The sequence below is a fragment of the Leiobunum rupestre genome, chromosome 5 (assembly GCF_980474605.1).
Source record: "Leiobunum rupestre chromosome 5, qqLeiRupe1.1.hap1, whole genome shotgun sequence".
Classification (NCBI taxonomy): domain Eukaryota; kingdom Metazoa; phylum Arthropoda; class Arachnida; order Opiliones; family Sclerosomatidae; genus Leiobunum; species Leiobunum rupestre.
In genome coordinates, this window is record NC_143388.1 from 24,916,196 (window position 1) to 24,940,401 (window position 24,206).

The 24,206-nt window shown below is 35.1% G+C and overlaps 1 protein-coding gene across 1 annotated transcript in view; it reads right to left on the bottom strand.

The window, feature by feature from the left end:
- Window positions 1-23,997, bottom strand: part of LOC149943932 (nose resistant to fluoxetine protein 6-like) — a 38,322-nt gene extending 14,325 nt beyond the window's left edge. Inside the window, exons 1-9 of the mRNA XM_090176247.1 lie at window positions 23,688-23,997; window positions 17,121-17,359; window positions 8,125-8,246; window positions 7,968-8,065; window positions 3,494-3,670; window positions 2,273-2,342; window positions 2,044-2,209; window positions 1,902-1,981; window positions 816-938 (exon numbers count right to left, since the gene is read on the bottom strand). Coding sequence (XP_090032373.1) covers window positions 816-938; window positions 1,902-1,981; window positions 2,044-2,209; window positions 2,273-2,342; window positions 3,494-3,670; window positions 7,968-8,065; window positions 8,125-8,246; window positions 17,121-17,359; window positions 23,688-23,997 — 1,385 coding nt within the window. The remainder of the gene's footprint in view (window positions 1-815; window positions 939-1,901; window positions 1,982-2,043; window positions 2,210-2,272; window positions 2,343-3,493; window positions 3,671-7,967; window positions 8,066-8,124; window positions 8,247-17,120; window positions 17,360-23,687) is intronic.
- Window positions 23,998-24,206: the final 209 nt, after the last annotated feature.

The window sequence follows — 24,206 nt, forward strand, 5'->3', positions numbered from 1 at the left end:
TGAAACAGAGCTATACGATATATCTCTAACGTGACCAGTATCCATCTAGAATCCAATGGCGTGTACCGACGGTGTCTGGCGCCAAATTGTTTTTAAAAATAAATATTTAACCAAGAGGGTGTCAATCAGCAATTGCCGTGCAAAGCGCAAAAGCATTAACGACCAAAACCAAAATATGGAGAAAACCCGCGAAATTCAAACTTTCTTTGCCTTAAGATATCCCAACTTACTTCTTTCAAGTTTATATAGTAGACTTGGATTTTTCAACTCAAATTATATTCTGGTACTAAACAATTTACGGGTCAAACGATATTTCAGAAATATCATTAAAAAATACTTTTTACCACGTATATGTTGGACTATTTATGTCTTAAAACGCGAAAAAATGCGTCTTGATTTGACTTTTAAAGAAAATAAACACATTAATGCGTTTTTGGTTGGAAAATAATGCAAAAACCTAAAATAATGCGTTTTAACACAAGTCATTTCTCTAAGAACAAAAATTTTAAATTCGAAAATTAGTTCAAAATTGAATTTAACGTACAAAATAAGGTGAAATTAAACCAAAATCTGTAAATGGAAAATTTGGTCGTTAATGCTTTTGTGCTTTGCACGGCAGTATAATTGCCCAAGAGGGCATGCCTCTGCTAGTTAGTAAAAATGAAATATGTAGCAGCGCCGACCTTCCAGTTATCAATTCACCAGTTGCATCACTCCACCTAACGACGTCAAATGTCAAAATAACTCTCCAACAGTACAGGTTGATGAATACTTATCACGGATGAAATATATTATATACTTATGGTTAAGCGTACTCTTTATCCGGTGCTCTCAGTATGAGAATGGGTAATACTCGAGATGCGTAAATCACCGCCCCGGTTATGATCATCGATGCTGTTGCTAACACCGCCATTATGACGTAGGCCGTAGTTGGATGCCTGTAATGTTATTGGAGTTCGGAGGTTTACTAAAGACCCAAAAACCTACTTCCTAAAAAACAAATTCCATATTGGAACTGTTTCAAAACGAATAGACCAATACATATTTGTCCAACGAACATATCCTCGAAGGGATAACGCCATTAGAGGCCCATTTTTAAATACCCGAAGTCTTACCAGATGGCGCTAACTGTCCGAATCGTAAATTGTTTTAAATTACTTAAAAACCGCTAAAATAAATTCCTGTTTTTTTATACCGAATTTTTCAGGAGATGAACTTAAACTTATAGTTCGGTAATTTAGTACAATATTGGCCTGAATTTTTGCATAGGACTTAATTTATACATAAAAAGTATCGTGTCCCAATTATTTGGTTGTAGGCGCAATTTAGGTCCAGGGGCAATCGTTTGTGCCATCCTAAAGTTACTGAACTATTAAAGCTTTTACATAAAAATCGCTTAAAATACAGTTAATAATAATAATAATCAGCTGGGCTAATACCCAATGCACCACCTTAGGCCTAAGTCATCAAGCGACTTTTGAAACCTTTAATTCAGGTGGCCGGGTTACAATGCGTAGGAGGGTGGTGACAAGCCCTGCACGCCACGCGATCGAGCCAACAGCGCCCTACACTAACTATTACCGTTAACCCCCGAAGAGCTCGGGGGAAAACCCCTTAAACCAGTGGGGAGGGAACTTGCAAACCTAACGCGGAAGGAGTTGTTCCGAGTTTTCACCCAGTGCCACAAGCTGGGATCGAACCCGGCTCCTCTTGCTGCGAGGTGAAAAAGCTAACCACTCCGCCACCCCACTAAAGTTAAAGGTGACTTTTTGTAATATATCGGTATTATTTCGATACCGTCGCCATCTAGTATAAATAAAAGCATTAAAATATAACCTCTAAGGGCGTTGCTCTAGAAATTTGTTTCCCGCCATTTGCAAATCGGTCTATTGCATTATTACCTGAAGAGTACAGCTAAGATAATCATTGCCAGCAAGAAAAGTTGTATGTCGGTGGCAATGTACCATAGACTGGACATTGGCTGAAAAAAAAAGGGAATATAGATTTGAAGTACCACTGAAGATTCGCAGCGAGTGTCATTACCATGTCGTAGAAAGGGAGGAAGTTGCTGACACAGGCCAGAACTGTCCACCAATTTTGTCTGGTCGGACGCAACAAAGAGTTCGTTTCATCTTTCCAGTTGGGGCCGTCTCCGAGCAATGGCAAGATGACTACTAACCCCAAGGTCATCATGGCAGATGGAAGTAGTCTAAGATGATAAATCCAAATTAAACTTAAACCCTTTTCTAATATTTTAAACGTCAATGATTACCTCCACAATCGTCTTGCTATGAGGATTGGTACATTGAAAGACTTGGTTCCTTTCTTGTCCACCATACGCACTATTTGATATGTTACCAATATACCGCTGAAATGTTTTTGAACGTAATATCAAAAGTTTATAGCTAAATTAGTAACGGTGTTGGTGTTCTTAGCTAAAGTACCAAAATGATCAGAAACAATTTAAGCTAATCAGTTGAGCTATAAATATAGTCCGTGCGGACTATAAGTAGTCATTGCGAAACCTGTTAGATAAATTAGTTGTCGCGAACCCTGTTAGATAACTAAGGTTTCACAAAACCCTGTTAGATAAATTAGTTTTCACAAAACCCTGTTAGATAAATTAGTTTTCACGAACCGTGTTAGATAAATTAGGTTTAACGAACTCTGTTAGATAAATTAGTTTTCACGAACCCAGTTAGTCATATTAGATAAATTAGTTTTCACGAATCAACTGAAACATATTAGTTGAATTAGTTTTCGCGAATCAACTGAAACATATTAGTTGAATTAGTTTTCGCGAATCAACTGAAACATATTAGTTGAATTAGTTTTCGCGAATCAACTGAAACATATTAGTTGAATTAGTTTTCGCGAATCAACTGAAACATATTAGTTGAATTAGTTTTCGCGAATCAACTTAAACATATTAGATAAATTAGTTTTCACAAATCAACTTAAACATATTAGATAAATAAGTTTTCGCGAATCAACTTAAACATATTAGTTGAATTAGTTTTCGCGAATCAACTGAAACATATTAGTTGAATTAGTTTTCGCGAATCAACTGAAACATATTAGTTGAATTAGTTTTCGCGAATCAACTTAAACATATTAGATAAATTAGTTTTCACAAATCAACTTAAACATATTAGATAAATAAGTTTTAACGTATCAACTTATACATATTTGTTAAATTAGTTTTCACGAATCAACTTAATCATGTTAGTTAAATTAGCTTTCACGAATCAACTTAATCATGTTAGTTAAATTAGTTTTCACGAATCAACTTAAACATAATTGAACGTTTTGACAAAGTAAATGACAAATTTTAAAAATCTTACGTGATGAAAAAAAAAGTGTCAACGGATAAGGACGCGGATGTGATGATTTGAAATAAGATCTGTCTCGAAAAATAAACCAATTGGAAAGCTTCACCTACGGTAACCAAATTATAAGTCAAGTATTATGGTAAAAGCAAAGATATACTGACGGAACATTTGCGGAGGGAGAAGAGAGTAGACATGGGTGACGACCACCCAGAAGATGGAAATCAGACGAAGGCCGTTCAAACAAGAGAAGGTCCCGTCTTCGGAGCCGTTTCCGCAGTCAAACACCTTCTGCGAGTTGCGCGCTATCGAAAACGCCGCCACCATTTTCCAAGATACCCCTTTTTGAGAAAGTGAAAATATCGAACCTTATTTAAATCAAATTTAAGTACGATTAGTTAAACATATATTATAACTATTTGTCCGAGCGAGTATGTAAAGTAAAAGTCAATAATTAACAACTTGGAATGCTTATCCTGGCGTATCGCGTATGGTAAGATCACTCTGACGGCTTTGGCCCCGCCTACGAGAGAAAAAATCCCCTCTGCGCGCGCTCCCCTCTCACGTGGTTGTTTGTTCAGTTAACATTGTGACGTCAAAAAAAACAGTCAGCCACATCGAGACGAAAATCTGCCGCGATAAGCATTCCAAGTAGAGGTATGGATTCCTGTTAACAATAACAACACAGTAATCCAACCTGTATACCTAAAGGCTAAATATATCCGCCATTTTCCAAGAGGCCTCATATTTAAACCAAAATCAATCTGGCATGGTTTACCGATTCTGACCTAGCAATACGCAAAAGTTCAACGAAAATGCGTCAGTGATTTCTCTACCAAAGTTTTGATTACTAATAGCATAAGTGTAATATTGTTACATAAGTGTGACACTTTCTATTCTTCACATGCAAAAGTTTTACTGAGAGCTATTCGAAAGACAGACGGCATTACGGGCTTTGTCGCAGTTTCGCGGCCACTTGCTAACCCGTCACACGTATATAGCTTTTGACAGTGCCTCGCTAGGAGGAAATTTTCTTCTTGTGATGACGTCACTCCGTTACTAGCTCTCCGTAAAATATTCCCCAAAGTGGCAAACTTATGGAACCATATTATAGACTTAAACTAATAGTAATTTCAAACATGTTTTCAAACTCATAGTCTACTCGCTTGGTAAATTATTAAGTAATCTAGAGTAAAGTAATGATAAGTAAAGCTATAATCTCTGAGCCGCTTACTATTTCTCAACTAAAACAAATTCCCGATATGAAAGTGCAAACAAAATTCTATTGGAATTTTTCGCTTTTTAAGTTTCCAACTGAAAACTTATTCAATAATCAATTGCAACCTTAACAAGATGCCACGGACATTTGAGTTCATACAATCACCTGTATTAAATAACTTTGAATATTAAATTTAAATTTGAACAAATTTTCAATCATCAACTTAATAAACGTTTATAAGAACCCCAGTGGCGTAGCTAGGGGGCGGTCCACCCCGGGTGCCACCCGTTTGGGCGTTATTTGGGGGTGACACCCAACCGCGAAAGAAATAAAAACTTACACAAACTAGAATCTAGTAAGTAGCACACCATGATATCCACCCCGGGTGTCACCCATGCTAGCTACGCCACTGAAGAACCCAAGCGGAATTTTCTCGAAAATGAGCGGCTTTTCGACCACCCTGTATATTAAAAACATTACCCATACCAAAATAGGAGTCTTGTTTAAGAATGAAATAAGGATGGATTTGGATTACGTCTTATTTAACAAATAAATAAGTCGGTAAAAATGTCGTAACCCATATTTATTTGTTACGTTTAAATAAAACTTAATCAAGACTTATGTTAACCTAATAAAATTAATGTATTTGGACTAAATGTCACACACAAATAAGACTTAATTAACTTCTAAAAATGAATTATTTTGACAGCAACAATTTCGTTTAGATGAAATTGAAAATTCGGTTCATTTAAGACTGCAATAATCGTACTTTTAAGGTTAAATGCAGCTTTAAAATTAAAAACATGGATACTCTTCAATTAGGTTTAATACTGCAGCCTTATTAACCACTAAAAAAGAAAACAAATACTGGGTATAATATTATTATTTTAAGTATAAAATAGTTTAAAAATCGCATTGACAATATTCTTTTAATAAAAGTTTACTTTAAACCATGAAGTATCTTTCTCTATAGTATATTTCTTACTATTTACTAGTTTAAATTAAGCATGGTAAAATTTTGCGTTTATGACAATACAAAGTTGTCATAACTGAATTTGAGGCTCAAATAACACTAACTGAACTCTTATATTTGTTTGATTTTTCCAGTTAAAATTATGTTTAAATAAAGCCTTAATAAGTTTTAAAATAAATCTGTTATAAAAGTAAATTCGATATAATATATTTCTGAAACATTAAGTTTTAAAAAAACTTTAAACAGTGGACGTTTGTAGGGGTAGGTTAGTAATTTTTATCAGTTATAGGGCCCCTTTTATGTTTTAAAGGGAATATAATCCCCAACAAATTTAGACATTAACTAAGGAGCACCGAAATTGGTTGAATTCCAAATAATAATAATAAAGTGTCATTACACATTTTGGATTCGGGGTCCCTAAAGTCGATTTGTGGGCCCCTAGTGAAAAAATAAGCTATAGCCTGCCTAACCTACCCACTGCGCAGCTACTAACTTAATTCGATTGAAAGAAAAGTCTAAATACCCTAGATAAAACATAAAATGTGCAGTGTAAATTATCCTTATTTAAAATAAAATTTGAGTCTCAAATAAGACCTATTTCATTCTTAAATAAGCCTGGTTTTTAGGAAACATTCCGTTTTACTCAAGTCCTAAATAACATTTAAAACAGTACTGTCATAAAAGTATATTCAGTATTTTTACTCCAAATAAGAATGAATGAACTCTGAAACCAGGATGTATTTGGGACTGTGGCAGCTTAAAAGGATTCGATTTTGGTAAGGGTACCCTAATCACCCTGTCGTTTCAAATAAGTAACCCACTAAGCATTAACATCCAAAGATTAATTTTCACTCAAAAAAAAGACGGATGATCATGCTCTATTAATCACCCTGTCCATTAATTATTAACAATATTTGAATCACCCTGTACTAAGCGTGCAATAGCAATCTAAATGAAAATTTCCCCACAATATCAACCGCCCTGTACAATAACTCAATCACTCTGTCTTTTAACATAATAAGGTCACTACATGTAGTTCTTTACAGCCGAAAAGTAATTTTACTACACAAAATAATTAAAACGCTTATTGTGAACTATATTTAAATCACCCTGTACATTAACTTGATAATCACACTATAAAAACCTAAAGGAGATTTTTACCAAAAGCACAACTTTCTCAACACCCTAGTTTAATGGTATCTTCCCATTGCGTCGAATTCCCATTAGACCGAATTCCGCCAATGTTTTGGATGAAATTAGCCCGAAGGCGGGTTTTGTATTTTTCTAATCGACCGACGCAATATTCACAATTGAGCGACCGCAAAAAAAAAAATAGTTTTTCCTTTCTACTCCTTTAGGTTAGGTTAGGTGAGGTGAGGTTAGGTTAGGTAACACTGCATGCTGTTCTGACAGATGCTGAAACGGATAAAACCGAATCCTAAACCCGGAGAAGTGCGGGTTTTTCGGTCGAATGGGATTGGGTTCGGTCGAATGGGATTCGGCGCAATGGAACAGATCCAGTTTAACAACGATCCTTATCACCTTGTTATTTAGTGGTATAATAACAAACACCCTAACTACAAATATAATTTTCAACCAAGTCAGTCTTAATTTAAAAAATGTTTATAGATTTAAAGTCGAAAATAACCAAAGATCACTAAAATTATACAAAAAACCAACTTCTTGGGCTCTTATACAAAAAAATGAATTGGGCTACCGAGGGTTTGAAACTGACGGTAATTGACGTTTCATTTACCATTTTAGGAAAAACCTGTCGAGAGTTAAACTAACTTCGTAAGGGAAAATATTACACACTTAAGGATTGTGCGTAAAAAGGGAAAAATTCCAATAGAATTAGTCTATCATATTGGATACCACTTACAGGTACCACGAATGAATTCAGGCACCAAGACAATGAAACTGCGGAGAAACCCTCTGATACTTAGAGACGATTTTTTCGTTTATTCCCATTCGACCGAATCCCATTCGACCGAAAGAATTTTAAAATGTAGCCCAATTGGCGGGGTGATTTGGTATTTTATTTATAAGGTATGTACTATCGAAAATCCATGTTTAGGTTAGGTTAGGTTAGGTTAGGTTAGGTTAGAGTTGGTTAAGTTTACTATTTCAGTTTTTACTTTACACATCGCGTTTCGGCAAGAAAAATAGCAATTTGTATCTTTCTTTTTATTAAGACGGAATAAATAATTATTATTGATGTATAAATACCCTCCTTTATTAGCTATCCGCTCCATTCAAACGACTTCAGTAACTAAATTGAAAACATAGCAAAAGCCAATTTATATAGCAGCGTTCGGTCGAATGGGACACATAAAAACCGCACGTTTCGGCGGAATTCGGTCGAATGGGACACCTCAAAAACCGCCTTCGGTCGAATGGGATTTCGGTCGAATGGGACTAAAGCGATTTTTTTTTATTTACTTACTGGCATCATCGTAGTTAAAGAATTTGGGGAATTTGCCTGCCAGCTCGTCGATAAAAGTCGCGCTGATTGCGATGAAAACGAAGAGACCAATAACCACCCTATAAATGAAAAAACACGATGAAAAATTCTCGAATAATCGTTGCTTTGAATGGCTTACAAAACGGCAATTTGATCTCCCTGAATTTCTGTTTTGTCCAAAGTTGATTGGCAAGAGTGCAACTCGCTCGTCACTCCAAGTTGATTCGCAACTGAAAGGCAAAACTGCGGTGTCAGTATGAGCTAGGAGCAACAAACACACCACTGCCCACACAAGGAGAACGCAACCCGTCAAAAGTCGTCTATTTTCTTGCGAACAGTTTTCATTGGTTAGACGCTTTAGCGCCTGTTGCCGTCGGAAGGGGAAAATTCGGAAATTGTCTTCCCCCTTTGCGTAAAACATTCAGCGTAAAGGCGCGTCCAATGAAATTTGTACTACGCTGTACAGCCAAAGGTAGCGGAGAAAGGATTTTCAGCCCCCTGGAGTGACTGATTTCTAACTCTTTGGGGCATATAGTTCATTCCTTCCCACCTATACTTTTACTCTAAGGTTCGACTTTCACAATGAAGATTGAAGTGAGATTTAAATAGCTCGTAGCACGCGTCGCGATAGACTCCATCGCCATCTCTTTTTCATAAAAGAACTAAAAGCTACCTATGTGAGAAAATTCAGTTGGCGAGAGTGCTTTTAAACGTAGAAATTTTAAATTATCCAAAAACCGTTTATGCCGATTTTTGTCAGGTTGTCATGGTTCGAAATCTTAGCTTTTTTTAACTTAGAAGAGTTTCGCTAAAGAAACAGTGGCGCGCTTGGCAGTCCGTTGCACTTAGGGCTTTTCCTCCATACAACAAAATAGTAGGCTTCAGCCTAACTTATGGGGAAGCTTGAAATTTAATTTGCAGAAACATTTTTTCAGTGGTTTTATGGTAAGCTTCAATATTTAAGATAAATCCCTATTTTAATAATTATATGAGCTTATTTTATGGTTTTTTAAAAAAATTAAATTTTGTAAAGTTTTATCGTGGGCAAATTTCATTTTTATTTATTAAAACTAATTTTAATAAGTAATACTGTACATAGATATTCATAGTTTTTAGGACTTGGCAGCATGACGTAGATAATACGTCATCCATGCTTTTTCCAATTGACAAAAAAATAATTATAGCATGGCGGCTATAGCCAAAGTTTAGTCGTGACGCCATGTTGCCAACTAGGAGCAACCGGGAGCAACAAACACAAGGATAACGCAGCTAGCCTTTAAACACGCTAACGAAGGGTTGTGTACAAATTTCATTGGACGAGCCTCTACGCTGAACGTTTTACGGGCGGGGGGAATACAATTTCCGAATTTTCCCCTTCCGACGGCAGCCGGCGCTAAAGCGTCTTCTAAACAATGAAAAATGCGAGGGGCAGATAACTAGCATGATTATTAGGTCACCCTCAAATGATTAAATCGCTTTAAATCATGATAGAAAATATGATTAAATCGGATTAAATCATGATTGAAATGATTAAATATCGATTAAAATGATTAAAATGATTATAACAAGATTAAAGTGATTAAATATCGATTAAAATGATTAAAATGATTAGAATGATTATAACAAGATTAAAGTGATTAAATCTCGATTAAAATGATTAAAATGATTAGAATGATTATAACAAGATTAAAGTGATTAAATCTCGATTAAAATGATTAAAATGATTAGAATGATTATAACAAGATTAAAGTGATTAAATCTCGATTAAAATGATTAAAATGATTAGAATGATTATAACAAGATTAAAGTGATTAAATCTCGATTAAAATGATTAAAATGATTATAACAAGATTAAAGTGATTAAATCGTAACTAAAATGATTTTTTATTTACTCGATATAATATTTTATTAGTTCATTGATATTATTTTTTCGGTACAAATTTTGTCATTAAGCTGTGATAAAAATTGTATATTTACTCGATATTTACCTGAAAAATTATTATTAAACCCTTAGAAAAACACTACTTGTCTTAGTATTTTACATGGTATTTTATTAAGTTCATAGATATTAAAAATTAGACTACTAATTAATTAAAATACAAAATCGAGATTGAAAAGATTAAATCGTGATAAAATTTATTAAATCGTGAAAATATTTATTAAATAGTGATTATATTGATAAAATCTTGATAAATTTGATTAAATCGTGATAAAATTTATATATCATGATAAAATTGCTTAAATCGTGATTATATTGATTAAATCGTGATAATATTGATTAAATCGTAATAATATTGATTAAATCATGATAATATTGATTAAATCATGATAATATTGATTGAATCGTAATTATATTGATTAAATCGGGATTAAAATGATTTAATTGTGATTAAAATGATTTAATTGTGATTAAAATGATTTAATTGTGATTAAAATGATTTAATTGTGATTAAAATGATTTAATTGTGATTAAAATGATTTAATTGTGATTAAAATGATTTAATTGTGATTAAAATGATTTAATTGTGATTAAAATGATTTAATTGTGATTAAAATGATTTAATTGTGATTAAAATGATTTAATTGTGATTAAAATGATTTAATTGTGATTAAAATGATTTAATTGTGATTAAAATGATTTAATTGTGATTAAAATGATTTAATTGTGATTAAAATGATTTAATCGTGATAAAATTGATTTAATCGTGATAAAATTGATTTAATCGTGATAAAATTGATTAAATCGTGATAAAATTGGTTGTTCTCCACAAACCTTGCTAAAACTTAGAAAATATTAAAAATGTATTTATATTTTTTCCCAGACATTGCAAACGAAACTTTCTTTGTAAATTAAATTAATTAACTTATTTTAAATAAGAGATAAACCAGCGCTTTTCTCAAGGATTTTTAAAGCTAATTTTCGGACTCGGGACTCACGTGACGGCGTGAATCTGTGTGGTGACGTCGTAGCTTAACAGAGTGCGACCAGCGCCATCCGTGACGAAAACAATTTTTGACATGTGAAAAATAGAAGAGATCTAACCATTCTCAACAACCTTGGTAGAACATTTATTTAAAACATCACTCAAAATACCGTTAGAAATAATTTGAGTAATCGATTGGTCAATAATTATTTCCTTTACCACCAAAAAAGGTTATATTAGCGCCATCTAGTATAAATAACATCACTAAAATCGAACCTATAATGGCTTCGTTTTATATTCAGGGGCGCGCGCAGAAAATTTTCAAAGGGGGGTAATCTTCATACTTAATCAAAAGGGGGAAGGAACTTCATACCTTTATTAGTGCATTTATAGCTCATAAAAGGGGCATTTGCTCCGTTTGCCCCCCCCCCATGCTGGCGCCCATGTTTTAAATGTTCGTTTCTCTTTAAACAATAGACGGCAAAATTAACGGGATGGAATTTGGAACCGTCACTGCTCGGGCGGGATGTGGGAATAGAAACTTAACTATATGTACTTTATAATTTTCTCGTTCATTTTATCATGGTTTTCCGAAAATTTAACTCACTTGATGAAATTCCATCGTTAAGTTTATTTAATATTAAAATTAAATTTACGTGCAGCGCCCCGATAAGTCATGTCTGAATTTTTCCCACTGCATTATCCTACCAAGATGATTCTTGCAATATCCTTGTTATACAGGGTGTTAACTAAAAAATGGACCAGGGCGAATATCCCAAAATGTGTTTTAGCTACGATTTTGAAATTTTAGGTTGTTATAGAGCGCTCAGGGGGTCAACCAACTATGAAAATTTCAATGACCTTGAACCATGTCTTCAAGGTCGTTTGAAAATTAACTTGAGAACCCTAAGAGTTACGAAGTTGGTTCCAATTAGAAAAGTGTTCCCCGTCACATTGTATGGCTAACTAGCTTTGACTCGATCTGATTTTTAAGTTAAATTTCAAACGACCTTGAAGACATGGTTCAAGGTCATTGGCATTTTCATAGTTGGTTGACCCCCTGAGCGCTCTATAACACCCTAAAATTTCCAAATCGTAGCTAAAACACATTTTGAGATATTCGCCCTGGTCCATTTTCTAGTTAACACCCTGTATAATATCGCGATGCCAATTTAGCGCGCGCTCTAAAGGATAAGCGTGAGCGCGAATTTTTTAAACCATGCAAGCACCCACGTACAAAATGCAGTAGTAGAATCTCATGGTTCTATAGGAGATTTTTTGGATTCGGCCACGGAATCAGTAGCCTCTACATCTTGTATACAAGCCTAAACTCTATGTTGGGGATAACGGCTAATGAGAAATAACTTGTAGCAGGAATCCATACCTCTACTTGGAATGCTTATCCTGGCGTATCACGTATGGTAAGATCACTCTGACGGCTTTGGCCCCGCCTACGACAGAAAAAATCCCCTCTTCACACGCTCCCCTCTCACGTGGTTGTTTGTTAAGTTAACTTAAGCCGCGTTCACACTTACCTCTTAAATCGCTTCGTTTTAGATAACTAGTTTTCGTAACCAGCGTGAGAAATCGCTCCGTGTTGGTTCGGGAAGCAACTCGTCCAAGTCGGTTCGCTTAGAATCGCTTTCAAAACGACCAGGCGGGGAAGTAACATTGCTCGTATTTTCAAAAATAATGGGAATAAAATTCTAAATAATGTCCAATAATATTACTGTAAGTATAGTAAACATGATTTACTAATTGTTTTGGGATACATTTTAGTATTTTCAAAATTCTAGTCATAATTTGAAATGGCGTTAAGCCTTGGCTATAAGTGAACCGGGCTGAATAGATTTCGCACACGTGTGTGAACCAAGAATTATCGTCGGCGGTCAAAACTGGCATACAAACCGACCTCAACTGGGTTATAGGCTCTAGTGTGAACGTGGCTATAGTGACGTCAAAAAAACCGTCAGCCACATCGAGACGAAAATCTGCCGCGATTAGCATTCCAAGTAGAGGTATAAATTCCTGCGTGTAGTGAATGACGTCAATCACCACGCTAAAATTCAAATTGATTGGCGTTCTACTAATTAATTCTAATTAACTACGAAACGGAAAACAACGAAACTTTATATTTGGGTACTTTAAACGTAAGCGCTTCGTTTAATAACCAAATTGAGGCGGTAACGAATAATTGGCAACTAACTCTTTAATTAGAAATTTATCTCGAACTTTGAACAAGGTATTATTTGAGTGAATCATCATAGACATTCCGCTTTTGTCCTACCCCAAATTCAAAAAACCTTCCGAAGACCGGTGGAATTTATGTTACCGTCTGTTTGCGCATCAGTCTAATAAGGATGTAAGCAAAGTACTTACGCGAACGGGTGACTTCGCTGATATCTTGGTCCGTGCAGATCGACGGAACGCAAAGTCCGATTTGGAAAGAAATAGAGTAGTACGTCGACGCTGTTCGCTTTATTTCTTCAAATAGCTACCACCAAAAAATACATTATTTAGGTCTAAAATTGTTGTAGATTTAAGTGAACTCGGAGCCCCGTGCAGAGCTAGGAGCAACAAACACAAGGAGAACGCAGCTAGCCTTTAAACACGCTAACGCAGTGTTGCGTACAAATTTCATTGGACGAACCTTTACGCTGAACGTTTTACGGAAAGGGGGAAGACAATTTCCGACGGCAGCAGGCGCTAAAGCATCTAACCAATGAAAAATATACGCGAGAAAATGCACGACTTTTGACGGGTTGCGTTCTCCTTGTGTGGGCAGTGCTGTGTTTGTTGCTCCTAGGTGCAGAGACAGTTGGTAAGCAGTGGTGGCCCAAGTCGTTTCCAGTTAGGGAGGTCAACTAATTTTATTCCGGGGACCTTTTTTAAGCACAATCCCTAAGGGATTTGTGTGTCCTGGACTCATGTTCAGTTGGTGGTTTCTTTTCGCCTGTTCTCGGACTAACAGTGTACTCTTTTTACCCTAAAACGTTTTATTCGCCTGTTCCGGGGATGAGAATTACTCCGCCCCAGAAAGAAACTAATCGCTTGTTCCGGAGTTTTAGGGTTAGTGAGGTGTAAAGGAGAAAATCGGATTTTGTCGTCTGCTAGCCAGAATTTATCTGCTAAAAAGGCCACAGGCAGCCATTTTGGAAAGACGTTTTTACTCCGACTCAAACTATTCGCCAGCGCAAAATCGGAGTAAAATGACGTCATAGCGTTACTCTTCTTACCCTACTCCGAAATCCCGGAACAAGCGAATAGAAACCCACTAATGTAGCCGATGCCAGCGATGCCGTATTCCACATAACTCTTCAACAATTAGGTCTAGAAGGGTCAGTGATATGCCAATCGAAAGCATATATCATGCCCACGATAGCCCTTTATAAATGTTTGAAATCGGAGCCCAAGAAGTTAATCATTTTCCCATTTTAGTGGTTAAAGACCGAGACCAGAGCGAATTTCCACCCCTCTTATCCTGTACTTAATTTTTTGACGAGTGACAACTGATTGACATCTCTGACAACTTAAGTGACAGCTCAGACAGCTTGAGTGACCACCTGGACAATTCCATGTATTGTAGCTTACCTCTTTCTTTGATGCTCATTGTAAATATTCTATTTAAAAACAGTCAGAGCCGTCGGTCAAGCGGTCGACGCTGTCACTCAATTTTGCGGGGGTCGAAATTCGCGCACGAGAAAATGGAATCTCTGTTCTCGGCCTTTAAAATGTAAATACTTTTTTTAAATTAAGAGCGACTTGGTTGAAAATTATATTTTTAGTTAGTACTGATCATTTCTGAACTACGTTTTCGGTTGCATTAAGAAATTTTAATTTTAAGTGAGGTTTCTGGCCAATTCGTGGGACCCCACAAAGGGCCACAACTCGAAAAATTCGATTTGTCCTGGGTTTGTCACTTTGTCTAAAAATTTATATAAATTTTCTTGTTCACGTGCCGCTACTTTATTTCCAAAACCAGGTTACTCGAAAAATTAGGTTTGTCTAAATTTCAATTAAAATTAAAGTGTTCATGTTTTGTTCAAATTTAAATTTAATATTTAAAATATAGTTAATACATCGGGAGGATTGTGTGTACTTAAATGTCCGTGACATCTTGTTGTTTACTAGTGTTGTAAGTTGTAAAATTTTCCGCAAAATGACCGAGACCTCTTTCCGGGATAATTTTCCGTATTTTTCCGAAAAAAATAAAAAAAGTTTTCATTCCAAGATTAGTCTAATATATTGTTTGCAAATTTAAATAAAGCGACATTTTCGCCTAATTTTTTCGAATCTGAAAGTAAAACTAAACCTCTATACTAGATTTAAACTGATTAACAATGTAACACTATTAATGTTTTGTAATATGTTTACTGTTATTGGACATTTTATATCGATAAAAATTTAAAAACATTAAAAACCCTTAAAAAGTAATATGTTTCAATTTTTAATTTTTCCGGAAACTTTTCTGGAAATTTTTCCGCATTTTATTTTTCCGGAAAATTAATAACACTATTGTTTACTAAAGCTACCAACATTTAGTGGTTCATCCACACGATATAGCCACGTTCTCTGTAATAAATTTCAGTAGAATTTAATCCCGAGGGGCAAATCACTTCATGTCATCTGTGTATAAGCTTGCAGCTTTGACTGTAAAGTGATTACGTAAGTAATTACACATTTACCATAACATAAGGCTGTACCAAATTTAATATACCAGTAACATAAGCGACATAAGACCCAAAAGTGTGTCAGTACGGTATAATGTTTAATGGGAGCTTGTCACGAAGTAAAAAGAAGGAGGGGGAGAGGGGGTTGAAAATACGTCATCAAAATTTTAAATTTTCTCCACTCCAGCGCCGCCGAGTGAGACATTTTAGAACTTGGTATGTCTACGGGCGAGTAAATCGAAGAGAGAAAATCGCGCGAGACCATAGACTAAATATAACGTTGCTAGTACTTTTCCAACTAGTAGGTTATGTAGTCTATTGCGAGACTAGCTCTCAGCAGGGGCGTGGGAACGTTCTAGAAGTTGGAGGGGGCAAAGAGAAACGAAAAGGGGTCTGGAGAATGCTTTTGAATTTTTAATGGAGTGTAGCTTCTCCGAATGTACATTTGAACACAGTTGAGGTTCTATAATCTTTACATGCTTTTAAAATGAGAATTCGAGCCTTGCGAAGATTTCAACTGACCAAAAGGTTGGAGGGGGCAATAACATTAGTTGTCCCCTCTGCCCCCCTGGTTCCTACACCCCTGGATCTCAGTAAATATTTTAACGGGCGCAAAGGTAGAGTTGACACAGTTTTGGGTCTTATGTCACTTTTGCTGTAATGGGTGTACAGATTCTTAGAAAATGATTAGCCCCACATTTAACCCTTCGTTTGACCCCCAAAGGTTTTATTCATTTATTATGTTTAGGCCACCATGGTAGAATTTAGGTGTACACCTTTAAAATTTAAAGTAAACCAACCAGGGTTTTGCCGGGACATGTGCGGAAAACTGGTAAAAACCGGGAAAAAAGTGAAAAAAATTCTTTTCAGGCTAAATTAATCATTGATATATCTATTAAGTGACTAATTTGGTCATTGCCAATAGGAGATATGAAAAAAGGCCAGAAGAAGAGTGAATAGAATAGAAGAATATACCGCTTTTATTCTTAAGTTTTTATTGAATTTTGCCACTATATAGAGATCCAATCAAATCTGCTCCCCGCGAAAAAAGTTTTTGAAAATTACGAAAGTGCCGTCTCCTCTAAAATGACGAGAAAATGTTATCATATGACCCGTGGCGTCATCCATTATTTTCTAAAAAAAATATTTTTGCCGGAAAATGCGTCTTATTTGAACGCAAGGTTCTTCCAATCGGCACTTTGAACGAACCATTGAGCGATAGACGGCGCCACGGGTAAAATGATAAAGGTTTCTCGTCATTTGGGAGCAGACGGCAGTATTCTTACTTTTAAAAACTTGTTTCGCGAAATACTAAAATCCGACGTTTTGATTGGACCTCTAGATTAATATTCCCAACTCAATGGAAAAAACCATGGAAATACCATTTTCCACACGATTTTTAACATCAAAACAATGGGTGGAAAAATTAGTTTCTTCCACCCGTTTTTTTTTCTTCTAACGCGACACTCTTGATAAGTTGTTGACAGATTGTTTTCAAAGTGGGAAGACTGTCTCTGAACATGGACTAAGGCTCAACGTACCTCTGATTTGACGGTGAGGTTCATCATGGCCGGCAGGACTTCCCCCGAGATGAACTGGCTGTTGGTTTTGTCCGGCATCGGAGGCCTCAATCTAAGCAGGCAGTACTTTCCTCGGAAGTCCTCCACGTCCGGTTTCCAGGAGTTTCTGACCGACACGTTCATGCACTGTTCGTATGACCCGTAGAAGGAGAAAGTGCCGGAAAACTGCCCTCCATTGGGCTTCCCAGTCGCGTCTACCACTACAAATTGAAAAAGATAAAGCGCGTGATGGAAGAAAAACTACCAGGCTACGTTGATGGTGAGAACATCATCGAGTACTCGGCCTTCTTTGAGGTCGAGTAATCGAACACGATCTCGAATACTTGTTGATTACAGAGTACCAAAAAATTGCATAGTCGGGTACCCGATTACTCGAATAAACTGCTCACTAACTCGTCGAGTATTTGTTTTTTCTATCCTCGTTGCTTCAAAGTTCAAAGAGGGGTTTTTACCACTTTTTGGGGGGCAATAAAGGGTACCTATAAAGTTGTGGAAACTGTGGTTCATTTAAATTATAGGAATATTTTTCAGCATTGAAAGTTACTTTAAACTCCTAAATTTAATTTAATAATTTCTCGAATAAAACCAGCTCCTAATCAAATACTCGATAACCCGACTCGTTAAAAATATTACTAGGGTTTTTTTAGTTACTTGACTCGAATAAGAGATAGTTTCCCCGTAATCAAGTACTCGGTTACTCGAGTTGACTTCAATATTACTCGACTCGAAAAAGAGAAAGTTTCCCCGTAATCAAGTACTCGGTTACTCGAGTTGACTTCAATATTACTCGACTCGAAAAAGAGAAAGTTTCCCCGTAATCAAGTACTCGGTTACTCGAGTTGACTTCAATATTACTCGACTCGAAAAAGAGAAAGTTTCCTGTAATCAAGTACTCGGTTACTCGAGTTGACTTCAATATTACTCGACTCGAAAAAGAGAAAGTTTCCTGTAATCAAGTACTCGGTTACTCGACTTGGCTTCAATATTACTCGATTCGACTACTTAGTGAAAAAAAACTGATACTCGATAACCAATTCGATTGTCTAAAACCACTAATCACACAGCCCTAGTGAAAACGAATTTCGGTCCCAGATTTCAAAATAACTACCTTCGGAAACGAAGCGAGTATTTGTTATAGACAATTTTAATTCCAGATTCGATAAGAAAAAATGACTGCCAAGAGAAAACGGCCAGAAACCTTTGATCGGGACTGTAAATACGTCTTATTTTATTAATTATTTATTTTTATTTACTGTTTATTGCTTTAAAAAGCAAGTTTTCTAAAGCCACCTCAATTCGTCAACATTTGTACGACATTTCACCACCAGCTAAAATATTTCGGCAAAGAAATATTTTAATAATAATAATAATAATAATAATAAAAATAATACCCAAGGCACCACCATAGGCCTAAGTCATCAAGCGACTTTTATATTAATAAATTTATAGAACAAAGGGAATAAATGTATAACAAAAACAGTTCTTCGAACTGAAAAAACAGTTTAGAGCTCGTTAGAGGTGCGGCCTTAAAGGGACATATATTAATTTTTATTGTTGATTAATTTGTCAAATTAGTTGAAATAGTATCAAAAAATATTCCTGTGAACAACAGAATGACGTCATTCCGCCTTTCAAATCACATTCCACTGCTCCTCCAATTTTTAACACAAAATCTTTGGTCAAATTTTGCCCACAAAGGTATCCATATTTATATTTATTTTCTTCACTACTCATTTAACATTAAAATTTTAAAATTTATTATTATTAGTTTATTAGTTATTTATTGCAGTAATCTGCAACAAAAAATAAACTAATAATAATAAATTTTAACCAGCCTCTCCGATGAGACAATTGTTTAAAAAGTAAAATACGGAGAACGCGGCTCCCGCTTTCTTCGTAATTTTCTATGTTTTAAATACTTCATTTTTTGACGGTGTTAACTAATTAAATAGTAAAATGTGGATATCGAATCTAGAGCTCCGAAATGCAAGGAATCCATATCTGGTCAGAATTAAAATCGGGCGAGTGCTTGATTTTATAATCACCAGCAAAAAATAACGGCCGACTTTAAATTTTTAACAGTGTTTCGATGTTTTAAATTGTTTGACGGTGTTAACTATTTAAATAGGAAAATGTGCATATCAAAGGCACTGCTACGAAATCCAAGGAATCCAAATCTGGTCTCCAAATTGAAATCGGGCGAGTGGTTGATTTTATAATCATGCGCAAAAAATAACGGGCGACTTTAAAGTTTCGATTCGCGGATCCGTCCCGATCGTGTACACGTTAAGTTGACGTTACGCGAATTCCCCCGTTTTGGGCTGCCTTAAAAAGCATCCTATACAATTCAGCGGGTTTTTAAGGCGGAGGGAAAAGTGAGCTCTAAATATACTCCGCTGCCGTGGAGTATAATACCATTTGACTCAACTATCTAATGTTATTTGCACAAAATCTTTGCAATGGAATTCTATTTATTATTATATCTATTTTTATCCATTTTTACCCATTTTGATCAATATGACAAAAATTGATCAAAAAGTGTTCTAAAATATCGATTTATCAATATTTATACCATACTATATTAAATATATAAATTTTTATTAATTTTATTAAATTTTATAAAAGTTATCAAAATTTGTATTAATTTTATTAAATTTTGTCAAAGTTAATCCATATTTTTATTAATTTTATTAAATTTTGTCAAAGTTAATCCATATTTTTATTAATTTTATTAAATTTTATCAAAGTTAATCAATATTTTTATTAATTTTATTAAAATTTATCAAATTTAATCACTTTTTCAAAATTTGGTAAAATTTATCTCATTCTATCAATATGATAAAGACAATTGATTTTTATCACATTTAAGATTTTTTTATCAATAAAATCCATTTTTATTAATTTTCTATCAAATCATTTGCATTTTTACCCATTTTCATCAAATTGAAAAAATTGATTAAATTTTATTTTTTTCGTGAATTTTGATTAATTTTTTCTAGTTTTTTGCATTTTAAATTTTTTTAATTTTCTGGAAAATTTTCAAAATCGCATGTTATTTTCGGTAAGGAATTTTCCATTTTGTGTTGTCAAAAACATTTTCGGTTGCTATGGCAAAACTAATGCCCGTTGAAACTTTTCCTTTGGTAATTTTCATGATTCATTAAGGCCTACTTAACCCCCGAGTTTGAACAAAATTGGTGTTAGAGTTAGTAACGGAGTGACGTCATCACAAGAAGAAAATCTCCCCCTAGCGAGGCGTTGTCAAAAGCTACGTGTGACGCGTTAGCGAGCGGACGTAAAACGGCGACGAAGCCAGTAATGCAGTCTGTCTTGTGAAATAGCTCTCAGTTAAAATTTTGAAAGTGAAGAATAGGAAGTGTCACACAACAATATTACACTTATGCTATTAGTAAAGTCGCTTGATGACTTAGGCCTAAGGTGGTGCCTTGGGTATTAGCCTAGCTGATTATTATTATTATTATTATTATTAATCAAAACTTTGGTAAAGAAATCACTGACGCAATTTCGTTTTGCGTATTGCTATGTCAGAATCGGTAAACCATGCCAGATTGATTTTGGTTTAAATATGAGGCCATTTTGAAAAACTGTGGATATATTTATCCTATAGGTATACAGGTTGGATTACTGTGTTGTTATTGTTAACAGGAATCCATACCTCTACTTGGAATGCTTATCGCGGCAGATTTTCGTCTCGATGTGGCTGACAGTTTTTTTGATGTCACTATAGCCACGTTCACACTACAGCCTAAAACCCAGTTTAGGTCGGTTTGAATGCCAGTTTTGACCGCCGACGATAATTCTTGGTTCACACGTGCGAAATCGCTTCATCCCGGTTCGCTTATAGCCAAGGCTTAACGCCATTTCAAATTATGACTAGAATTTTGAAAATACTAAAATGTATCCCAAAACAATTAGTTAATCACGTTTACTATACATATAGTAATATTATTTGACATTATTTAGAATTTTATCCCCATTATTTTTGAAAATACGAGCAATTTGACTTCCCCGCCTTGTCGTTTTGAAAGCGATTCCTTCCCGAACCCACACGAAGCGATTTCTCACGCTGCTTTTAAAAACCAGTTATCTAAACGAAGCGAATTTAGGGGTAAGTGTGAACGTAGTTTATGTTTATTTAACAAACAACTACGTGAGATATTATACACTTATGGTAGTAGTCAATGCGTGGAATGCGCTTATACTAAACTTTTAACAAATAAACTTCACTGATCTCTATCAGATGGGGAATTTAATCAAACGACACTTTTAAAAATATACTTGCAAACCGCGTTCATTTTTGAACACCTCGAATAGTTAAGGGGGAATAATACAGTGAAAGCCTCTTTTTCGTTCAAGCTGAACGTTTCTGTTTTAACAATTACATCATTGAATTATATTTTTCTTATTAGGTTGAACCTTCCTCTAGTGCTTAAAATAATTTTGATAATTCTAATATTAATAGTTAACGACATATAAGGTCCTAACTAAAGAGTAGTTTGGGCGCTTGCCCAACTTGTTTAGCTCCGGGGGTCTGAATTAAAACGTAATAACTTAATTATTTTTAAATTTAAAATTGTCAAAATTATTTTAAGCACTAAACAAGAGGCTGTTCTACACTTAAATATTAATTTTATAAGTTAAAATACAAGATTAGAAGAGTTCAGCTTGAAATAGCGCGAAAGTAAACAATGACCACTGTAGTCTTCCCCCTTAAGCGTACATTTCTCCTGGCCGCACGCAAAGCGACGATTTTTTTCCCTTCAGATTTTCTAGGCAGAAAATTAGGATTAAAGAATGGGCTCGACTCTTCCACTGAAGAGGTTAAGAGTGAAGGTCACGTCTCAATTTCCCAAAAACGCATCAGTCACCGGTTGGGGGGGGGGGGGGCGATATTTGTGGAGGGGGTTTCACTGAGGTGGTCTGTCCTAACTGAATCTTACATTAGGGTATGGCGTTATTAACTAAATCTGTTATTCATATTTACACTAGTTTAAGAACGTTAGTAGATGATCTACTCGAGGGGGAATTAAATTGAGTAATCTGGTGTACACTCGTTAGTTAATCCCTCGGGTAATCCCAAGATAAAATAGTAATCCCAGGTAATTTGTGTAATCTCAAGTAATATCCGTAATTACAAAATAATCTCAAGTAATATCCGTAATTACAAAATAATCTCAAGTAATATCCGTAATTACAAAATAATCTCAAGTAATATCCGTAATTACAAAATAATCTCAAGTAATATCCGTAATTACAAAATAATCTCAAGTAATATCCGTAATTACAAAATAATCTCAAGTAATATCCGTAATCTCAAGTAATATCCGTTATTACAAAATAATCTCAAGTAATATCCGTAATTCCAAATAATCTCAAGTAATATCCGTAATTAAAAATAATCTCAAGTAATATCCGTAATTACAAAATAATCTCAAGTAATATCCGTAATTACAAAATAATCTCAAGTAATATCCGTTATTACAAAATAATCTCAAGTAATATCCGTAATTCCAAATAATCTCAAGTAATATCCGTAATTAAAAATAATCTCAAGTAATATCCGTAATTTCGCTGCCTTTTGGTGGAACCAATTCTGCCTTGAACAATCAAATGTGGCACATATTCCCAATATTTTGAAGGAAATTTAAATATTGGAGGTAAAATAAGTACGAGACGACAAAGAAACGTAATATAGACATCTAAATGAATCTCGTGTAATATCAGTAGTCTCGCGTAATCTCTAGTAATCTTCAGTAATCTCATAATAATATCTAATAATATTATTTGGATTACTCGAAATAAGTAATCCCACGTAATTTTTGGTAATCTGTAATTTTTTAAGTAATCTCTTGAAATATGTAATCTGGTGTACATATTTTCAGTGAGTTATTTCCCCGTCGGGTCTACTTCGCACTATGATTTTCTTTCGAATACAATTTTGATAAATTATTGTGAACCTGCGTAGTTACAGGTTTCGAGAAAATAACATTAGCAGGGTAGATAGTATATTTGTCTTGTAAGAGATTTATTTGTAACGTCTGGTCGAGGTTAAATAATTATAATAATAATATTATTTAAGAACTCTTATTTAACGTAACCGAAAATAATACTGTTAGTGTTGTAAGTCGGAAAATGACCGAGACCTTTTTCCCGGAAAATTTTCCGTATTTTTCCGAAAAAAATAAAAAAAGTTTTAATTCTATGATTAGCCTAATATATTGTTTGCAAATTTAAATAAAGCTGCTTTTTCGCCTAATTTTTTCGAATCTGAAAGTAAAACTAAAACTATAGACTAGTTGAAACTGATTAACAATGTAACATAGGCTAAGTAATGTTTTTTAGTATGTTTACTGATATTAGACATTTTATATCGATAAAAAGTTAAAATAAAATTTTCAATTTTTTATTTTTCCGATTTTCGGAAAAAGTTCTGGAAATTTTTCCGCATTTCATTTTTCCGGAAAATTAACAACACTAGATACTGTATTTAAAAAGTGTTCAACTCACTTTTTATGGCCCATAAGCGTCCTTTCGAAAGCGCGCTCATGGTCCGGAGAATGGCCCCGCTACAATCGTCACTGATGTCCAAATTGCCGGAAGCGCGCACGACCATGGGCAAGGCCCCCTTGATCACGCTTTGCAGAAGGTTCAGCGCCCCGTCTTCCAGGTTGTGCCATTTCCGGTACAACGCGTCCAGATCGCCCTCGGTTTCGATGAAATATCGGTCCTGGTTGGCTCCTTCCACCAGCGGACATGGACGCGGAAGTCCGCCCAGGAGCAACAACGAAACCGCGAAAAGATACATTGAAATTGTCATTTCCCACAAGGACGGACACCGTCGCCGTACTCGCCAACTAGTACTGAACAGAAAGAACGCGGATTCAAATCTTTCGGCTCTTGTGCAGAATGTTGACAAGGAAAACCCAACCATTTTTATCTTGATAGACTTGTTTTCTTTTTCAATGTCGTGGTGTGCCAGGAATAGGGTATATACCTAGTCTCCGTAACGTGACCCTGAAAATCTCT